The 9,942-nt window shown below is 34.0% G+C and overlaps 1 protein-coding gene across 1 annotated transcript; it reads right to left on the bottom strand.

Annotated features, from left to right (window-relative positions):
• Positions 1-393: 393 nt before the first annotated feature.
• LOC129919284 (uncharacterized) lies at positions 394-1,287 on the bottom strand. Its single transcript, XM_056000138.1, has 3 exons — positions 1,263-1,287; positions 817-981; positions 394-752 (listed from the first exon to the last, which is right to left on the bottom strand). The coding sequence occupies exons 1-3, from the start codon at positions 1,285-1,287 to the stop codon at positions 394-396; spliced, it is 549 nt and encodes a 182-aa protein (XP_055856113.1).
• Between the last annotated feature and the right edge of the window lie 8,655 nt (positions 1,288-9,942).

Below are 9,942 nucleotides of genomic sequence, written 5' to 3'. Positions count from 1 at the left end.
AAACTTGCCACACGCAACTTGCCAAATACAACTTGCCACACGCAACTTGCCACATACAACTTGCCACATACAACTTGCCACATGAAACATGTAACTTGCAACGTGTTGTGTGTTTTATGTTTGCCGTACTGCGGCGTACTGCATTTTTAAATACTAAAGTACTGCCTACTCTAAAGGTGAAACGACAGCCCTGCTACCCAGGGTGATCGCGTCATAATCCCTTTGACATTCTTGTCAAAAAGTAAATTTTCATACCCACCCTCCCATAAGAAGTATAACTTCAAAAAAAAAAAACAAATACTAGTGTCTATGTTTCTTAGATGGGCCCCTTAAGGGGGCTCAACGCTCAACCCCTCTTTCCCTATTACTTAGTAACTTAAAATCTTCTTAAATTTAATGATCTATGTAAATAGAGTTATCAAACAAACCTTTCTTTTCTCCAGTCAAAATTCTTGTATTACTATCAATTGATGCTTCAATTGAATCATTTGAACTACATTCACTGTGCGATGAGGGTATTCCTACTTTACCCCGTTCAGCTATAGCAAGTGGATCTTTAGATGAATCTCGAGGTGTAACTGTTATATGTTGCAAATCACTAAAATTATAATTCTGTGCAAGTGGATTTATATGGTTAATGCCATATCCAGTATATTGGCCATTTGGAATACTCCGTGATTGCTGTAATCGTAATCTGCGTAGAATTTCTTCTTCAGAATCTGAACTTGTGTTTTCATAGCGTCGTTTACGTGCTTTAAAATTATAAAAGTCAATATTATACAAAATATATTATTTCAAGTCTATATTAAAACTTACAAAGTTTTTGAACGTATTTAGATGAAATGTTGTTGTCGTCACAGCAAGGAAATGCGTGAGATGATGCATGGAAACACCATTTGCGATTTATAAATAAGAAAAATACTAACATTAATGCTACAAGTCCAAAAAGTGCTCCAACAAGAGTTGTTGCTTCAAAAGATCCTGAAATGATATTAAGATAATGAAAGATTATAACTGGTATAAAGAATTCAGTTTTTCTTTTTGAAATTTTTGAAAATTGTTTTGTTTTTTGATGACGAAGAAAGAAAGTACCTACATGGTTTGATCAAACTAGAGATACAAAAAATCCAATTGTCAAAGAGAATATAGTTTATTTAGCTTTATTATATGTATTTAAAAAAAAGGTCAGAGGAATACTTCACTCATTCTAAACTAAACAAGAGTTCTATCTGCTCTGCTCGTGTAATTTTTGGACTTCAAACTTCGCAATGTGGCACAACACCCCATGAAGCAGCAAGGCTAAGTGAGAAAGAACTTTCAATCAGTTTTTTGTGCGTGTACCTAATTTATTTGAAAGAATGAAATTTACCAACAAGGAGAAAAAATATCACCTCAAACCAACCGGATTCTACATTATTAAGCTGATTTCTGCATGTTTTTATTTGCCTAGATGATTTCCGTCTTAAATCAAGCGTACAAATTTCCTTAGTTTCTGGATATCGCAAATTTAAAAGAAATCCATTTAATTTAAGCTGGAGATCATCTTATTTTAATGTGGAAACTGCAACTAAAGCTAAATTCTGGCTACAATTTTTAAAATTTTATTTTTGTTTTTTAAGACGAAATAAAGTTCAAATTAAATTTAACAGAATTTAAGGGAATTTCACTTATTTTAAGCGGACATGGTATATTGTTTTAAGTAGCTGGAATTTAAGGAAGGCATCATCTTATTTTAAGGTTTCCCTTTTTTTCTCCGTGCCTTTATATGCCCTGTCCGTTACATTGTAATGGCCGAATTTTTGCTCATATCTCGAGGACGGATTTATTTATTTCTATAAATTTTTTTTCAGTTCAATGTCGGGATAAATTCTCCGAAATTTAAATCTTAAATTTAAATCCATTTACAACGCCATCAATGAGATACCACAATCGAAATACGGATAGATGAAGATGGTATATTCAATCTGGTGTTTTGAGCTGATATTTATTAATCTATCTACACGGAGAAACAAGTGTCAACTTAAAATAAGATGATGCGCACATTAAATTTCACCACCTTAAAATAAGGTGATATCCGCTTAAAATAAAGTGATTCCACTTAAACTCAGTTAAATTTAATGTGAACTTCATCTTATTTTAATGTGAATGTTCATCTTAAAAAAAAACCAACCAAAAATAAAATTTTTAGAATTATTTTAAGTAGATGGGATAATAGAAAATAAAATCCACGACTGGGTCGCACGTACTTGCTTTTATAATAAAAAGAACATAAATACTAGCTTATCATTGGAATATTAACGATTTGGTTAGAAATCCGAAAAAAAATTTAAAAAATCATGAAGAACATTTTTGACCAATTTTTTTTTTTTAATTTGAATACAAGTTCTGTTATGGTTTGAATTAAATCGGTCGCGGTCCATAATATCCTTTACCGAGATATGCGTAATCAAAATGTCAGTTATTTCAAAAAACAACAACGCCATATTTGTTGAAGTCAATTAATAATCATCTTTAATGTTAATTTATACTTTAACATACTTTCTACTTTACTTATGTTTGTTTAAACTAAGAATGTTTTTATGTTTATATCAAAACTTGTTTTAGAAAACTTTTTATTCTCGATTCAAATGTTTTTCAATATTGTTCGTTCATTTTTAATAAAGAATATTTTGTTCAAATTAAATACAATTAATCGAATATTGATTCCATAGAAAACAATAATATTTACACTATCCGAATCCGCATAGAATAGCTTAGATCAATATTTACAACAAATTTTAGAGCCTTTTTGTATGGGAGGTACACTTTTTATGTGAGATATTAAAAAAAAAATAAAAAAAAAAACAACCTTGGAAATTACGAAAAAATTGGTATATAAATTTCAATTATATTTCACTTTCGTGCTAAGAATCGGAAAAACGGTGTCTTTACTAGATTGATATCATATCAAGGGGCACGGTAGTGCCCAGCCAAGTTCTCTAGCAACTTTGGCACTACACCCTTATTTACAGGAAACAACTCAGGCCATTTTCGACCCCCCTCTAACTTCCACACCAAAGATGCTAGAAATTTCAAACTCGCTACATTTGTTGAGCTGGTCAACAGATCATCAAAGTTATGGAGAACTTCCCGATATCGTAGAAACTTGAAATTTTACACGGTGATAGGACTTGTGGTGTATACAAAGGAAAAAATCGAAAACTTGAGATTTTCAATTCAGGGGGTGTGGCATCCGCCCATTTCCGCTGAATTTTCATAAAATATTATAGAGCACTTCTGATTATCGTAGAACATTGAAATTTGGTAGAATGTCGATAGATAAATGTGGATAGATATATGTGGATAGATAAATGTGGATAGATATATGTGGATAGATAAATGTGGATAAATCAAGGGGCACGGTAGTGCCCAGCCAAGTTCTCTACAGTGATGGGAGTTGTACCCAAATGTAGGTTAAAGTTCCCGTTACCTTTGGGTATCAAAAAATTTTTTTTTTTCCCTTTTTCAAAATCCCGAGATATAGGCGTTGGAAGTTGGGGGTGCGAAAAAGCTTCTGGGAGCTGAACGCTTTGACCTAGAGACATGGGAGTGGTGCCATATGAAAGCTTATATTCTCAGCTACCCGATAGTGGTATAATCGGGTTTTTGGATTTATTTCAAAATTCCGAGAAAATCCAGTTTGAAAGTTCGGGTAAATTGTTTTTTTTCGAAAAATCTCCGAACCTTTGAACGCTCCTGGAAGCTAAACCGCTTGAGAGAAATTTTTGGCAGTGATGCCAAATGCTAGCTTGTGTCATGGGCTTACGCTTTGCACATTGTTAGATTTTTAAAAAGCTCATCTTCCATGTTAAACCGCCAAATCATGCCTATTTATTCAGCATCGGGCTTAACTTTTTTTTTAACCTTTAAGTTCTCCCAGTTTGAGAACCCGTGGACCTACAGTGATGGGAGTTGTACCCAAATGTAGGTTAGAGTCCCCGTTACCTTTGGGTATCAAAAAAATTTTTTTACCCTTTTTCAAAATCCCGAGATATAGGCGTTGGAAGTTGGGGGTGCGAAAAATCTCCTGGGAGCTGAACGCTTTGACCTAGAGACACTTCTGATTATCGTAGAACCTTGAAATTTGGTAGAATGTCGATAAATGTCGATAGATAAATGTGGATAGATAAATGTGGATCGATAAATGTGGATAGATAAATGTGGATAGATAAATGTGGATCGATAAATGTGGATAGATAAATGTGGATCGATAAATGTCGATAGATAAATGTGGATCGATAAATGTCGATAGATAAATGTCGATAGATAAATGTGGATAGATAAATGTGGATCGATAAATGTGGATAGATAAATGTGGATCGATAAATGTGGATCGATAAATGTGGATAGACAAATGTGGATCGATAAATGTGGATAGATAAATGTGGATCGATAAATGTGGATAGATAAATGTGGATAGATAAATGTGGATCGATAAATGTGGATAGATATATGTGGATAGATAAATGTGGATAGATCAAGGGGCACGGTAGTGCCCAGCCAAGTTCTCTACAGTGATGGGAGTTGTACCCAAATGTAGGTTAGAGTCCCCGTTACCTTTGGGTATCAAAAAAATTTTTTTTACCCTTTTTCAAAATCCCGAGATATAGGCGTTGGAAGTTGGGGGTGCGAAAAAGCTTCTGGGAGCTGAACGCTTTGACCTAGAGACACTTCTGATTATCGTAGAACCTTGAAATTTGGTAGAATGTCGATAAATGTGGATAGATAAATGTGGATAGATAAATGTGGATAGATAAATGTGGATAGATAAATGTGGATAGATAAATGTGGATCGATAAATGTGGATAGATAAATGTCGATAGATATATGTCGATAGATAAATGTCGATAGATAAATGTGGATCGATAAATGTGGATAGATCTATGTGGATAGATAAATGTGGATAGATAAATGTGGATAGATAAATGTGGATCGATAAATGTGAATCGATAAATGTGGATAGATAAATGTGGATCGATAAATGTGGATCGATAAATGTGGATAGATAAATGTGGATAGATAAATGTGGATCGATAAATGTGGATAGATAAATGTGGATAGATATTTGTGGATCGATAAATGTCGATAGATAAATGTCGATAGATAAATGTGGATAGATAAATGTGGATAGATATTTGTGGATAGATATTTGTGGATAGATAAATGTGGATCGATAAATGTGGATAGATAAATGTGGATAGATATTTGTGGATAGATAAATGTGGATCGATAAATGTGGATAGATAAATGTGGATCGATAAATGTGGATAGATAAATGTGGATAGATAAATGTGGATAGATAAATGTGGATAGATAAATGTGGATAGATAAATGTGGATAGATAAATGTGGATAGATATTTGTGGATAGATAAATGTGGATAGATATATGTGGATCGATAAATGTCGATAGATAAATGTCGATAGATAAATGTGGATAGATAAATGTGGATAGATATTTGTGGATAGATAAATGTGGATCGATAAATGTGGATAGATAAATGTGGATCGATAAATGTGGATAGATAAATGTGGATCGATAAATGTGGATCGATAAATGTGGATAGATATATGTGGATCGATAAATGTCGATAGATAAATGTGGATAGATAAATGTGGATAGATATTTGTGGATAGATAAATGTGGATCGATAAATGTGGATAGATAAATGTGGATAGATATTTGTGGATAGATAAATGTGGATCGATAAATGTGGATAGATAAATGTGGATCGATAAATGTGGATAGATAAATGTGGATAGATAAATGTCGATAGATAAATGTGGATAGATAAATGTGGATAGATAAATGTGGATAGATAAATGTGGATCGATAAATGTGGATAGATATATGTGGGTAGATAAATGTGGATAGATCAAGGGGCACGGTAGTGCCCAGCCAAGTTCTCTACAGTGATGGGAGTTGTACCCAAATGTAGGTTAGAGTCCCCGTTACCTTTGGGTATCAAAAAAATTTTTTTTACCCTTTTTCAAAATCCCGAGATATAGGCGTTGGAAGTTGGGGGTGCGAAAAAGCTTCTGGGAGCTGAACGCTTTGACCTAGAGACACTTCTGATTATCGTAGAACCTTGAAATTTGGTAGAATGTCGATAAATGTGGATAGATAAATGTGGATAGATAAATGTGGATAGATAAATGTGGATAGATAAATGTGGATCGATAATGTGGATAGATATATGTGGATCGATAAATGTGGATCGATAAATGTGGATAGATAAATGTGGATAGATAAATGTGGATCGATAAATGTCGATAGATAAATGGCGTTGGAAGTTGGGGGTGCGAAAAAGCTTCTGGGAGCTGAACGCTTTGACCTAGAGACACTTCTGATTATCGTAGAACCTTGAAATTTGGTAGAATGTCGATAAATGTGGATAGATAAATGTGGATAGATAAATGTGGATAGATAAATGTGGATAGATAAATGTGGATCGATAAATGTGGATAGATAAATGTCGATAGATATATGTCGATAGATAAATGTCGATAGATAAATGTGGATCGATAAATGTGGATAGATCTATGTGGATAGTAAATGTGGATAGATAAATGTCGATAGATAAATGTGGATCGATAAATGTGGATAGATCTATGTGGATAGATAAATGTGGATAGATAAATGTGGATAGATAAATGTGGATCGATAAATGTGAATCGATAAATGTGGATAGATAAATGTGGATCGATAAATGTGGATAGATGAATGTGGATAGATAAATGTGGATCGATAAATGTGGATAGATAAATGTGGATCGATAATGTGGATAGATATATGTGGATCGATAAATGTGGATCGATAAATGTGGATAGATAAATGTGGATAGATAAATGTGGATCGATAAATGTCGATAGATAAATGTCGATAGATAAATGTCGATAGATAAATGTGGATAGATAAATGTGGATAGATAAATGTGGATCGATAAATGTGGATCGATAAATGTGGATAGATAAATGTGGATCGATAAATGTGGATAGGTAAATGTCGATAGATAAATGTCGATAGATAAATGTGGATAGATATATGTGGATCGATAAATGTTAATCGATAAATGTGGATAGATGAATGTGGATAGATAAATGTGGATCGATAAATGTGGATAGATAAATGTGGATAGATAAATGTGGATCGATAAATGTGGATAGATAAATGTGGATAGATAAATGTGGATAGATAAATGTGGATCGATAAATGTCGATAGATAAATGTGGATCGATAAATGTGGATCGATAAATGTGGATAGATAAATGTGGATCGATAAATGTGGATAGGTAAATGTCGATAGATAAATGTCGATAGATAAATGTGGATAGATATATGTGGATCGATAAATGTTAATCGATAAATGTGGATAGATGAATGTGGATAGATAAATGTGGATCGATAAATGTGGATAGATAAATGTGGATAGATAAATGTGGATCGATAAATGTGGATAGATAAATGTGGATAGATAAATGTGGATAGATAAATGTGGATCGATAAATGTCGATAGATAAATGTCGATAGATAAATGTGGATAGATAAATCACAACAAAAACATTACTGTTAAAAAAAGAGCCAAGTTCTCCTATGTTGAAATTATGCTGGCACAAAAAGTACTGAGATGTAAAAGTGTACCAAGTTCTAAAGTTTGGGTTCAAATTCGTATCAATAAAATTTTGATTGTTCTCTTGACAATTTTTCTTAATTATCGATTTTTAAAGTTATTTCAAAAATTGCCAAGTAAACAATCAAAATTTTATTGATACAAATTTGAACCCAAACTTTAGAACTTGGTACACTTTTACATCTCAGTACTTTTTGTGCCAGCATAATTTCAACATAGGAGAACTTGGCTCTTTTTTTAACAGTAATGTTTTTGTTGTGATTTCACTACTTTTTGCAAGGTATGGCTGTAGAATATAAAATCTCTATATTTGATGAAAATTCAGTGAAAATGGGTGGTTGCCACGCCCCCTGGCTGAAATTCTCAAACTTTAAATTTTTTCCTTTGTGTAAACTACCAGCTCCAACATTCTACCAAATTTCAAGATTCTACGACAATCAGAAGTGCTCTATAATATTTGATGAAAATTCAGCGGGAGTGCCGGTTGCCACGCCCCCTGGCTGAAATTCTCAAATTTTAAATTTTTTCCTTTGTATAAACTACCAGCTCTACCATTCTACCAAATTTCAAGATTCTACGACAATCAGAAGTGCTCTATAATAATTTATGAAAATTCAGCGGAAATGGGAGGTTGCCACGCCCCCTGGCTGAAATTCTCAAATTTTAAATTTATTCCTTTGTATAAACTACCAGCTCTACTATTCTACCAAATTTCAAGATTCTACGACAATCAGAAGTGCTCTATAATAATTTATGAAAATTCAGCGGAAATGGGCGGTTGCCACGCCCCCTGGCTGAAATTCTCAAATTTTAAATTTTTTCCTTTGTATAAACTACCAGCTCTACCATTCTACCAAGTTTCAAGATTCTACGACTATCAGAAGTGCTCTATAATATTTGGTGAAAATTCAGCGGAAATGGGCGGATGCCACGCCCCCTGGCTGAAATTCTCAAATTTTAAATTTTTTCCTTTGTATAAACTACTAGCTCTACTATTCTACCAAATTTCAAGATTCTACGACAATCAGAAGTGCTCTATAATAATTTATGAAAATTCAGCGGAAATGGGCGGTTGCCACGCCCCCTGGCTGAAATTCTCAAATTTTAAATTTTTTCCTTTGTATAAAATACCAGCTCTACCATTCTATTAAGTTTCAAGATTCTACGACTATCAGAAGTGCTCTATAATATTTGGTGAAAATTCAGCGGAAATGGGCGGATGCCACGCCCCCTGAATTGAAAATCTCAAATTTTCGATTTTTTCCTTTGTATACACCACAAGTCCTATCACCGTGTAAAATTTCAAGTTTCTACGACATCGGGAAGTACTCCATAATTTTGATGATCTGTCAGTGAGTCAGTGAGTCAGTGAATCAGTGAGTCAGTTACGGTTTTTGCGATTTTTGAAGCCCTATATCTCAGTAACTACTCATCGTAGGAGGCTGAAATTTTGTGAGGTGTTTGGTTTCGACCAGCTCAACAAATGTAGTGAGTTTGAAATTTCTAGCATCTTTGGTGTAGAAGTTAGAGGGGGGTCGAAAATGGCCTGAGTTGTTTCCTGTAAATAAGGGTGTAGTGCCAAAGTTGCTAGAGAACTTGGCTGGGCACTACCGTGCCCCTTGATGTGGATAGATAAATGTGGATCGATAAATGTGGATAGATAAATGTGGATCGATAAATGTGGATAGATATATGTGGATAGATAAATGTGGATAGATATATGTGGATAGATAAATGTGGATAGATAAATGTGGATAGATAAATGTGGATCCATAAATGTCGATAGTGGTATAATCGGGTTTTTGGATTTATTTCAAAATTCCGAGAAAATCCAGTTTGAAAGTTCAGGTAAATTGTTTTTTTCGAAAAATCCCCGAACCTTTGAACGCTCCTGGAAGCTAAACCGCTTGAGAGAAATTTTTGGCAGTGGTGCCAAATGCTAGCTTGTGTCATGGGCTTACGCTTTGCACATTGTTAGATTTTTAAAAAGCTCATCTTCCATGTTAAACCGCCAAATCATGCCTATTTATTCAGCATCGGGCTTAACTTTTTTTTTAACCTTTAAGTTCTCCCAGTTTGAGAACCCGTGGACCTACAGTGATGGGAGTTTTACCCAAATGTAGGTAAGAGTCCCCGTTACCTTTGGGTATCAAAAAAATTTTTTTTACCCTTTCTCAAAATCCCGAGATATAGGCGTTGGAAGTTGGGGGTGCGAAAAAGCTTCTGGGAGCTGAACGCTTTGACCTAGAGACACTTCTGATTATCGTAGAACCT

This window comes from Episyrphus balteatus, chromosome 4 (assembly GCF_945859705.1).
Source record: "Episyrphus balteatus chromosome 4, idEpiBalt1.1, whole genome shotgun sequence".
Lineage (NCBI taxonomy): Eukaryota > Metazoa > Arthropoda > Insecta > Diptera > Syrphidae > Episyrphus > Episyrphus balteatus.
This window is presented reverse-complemented; position numbering and strand designations above follow the sequence as displayed.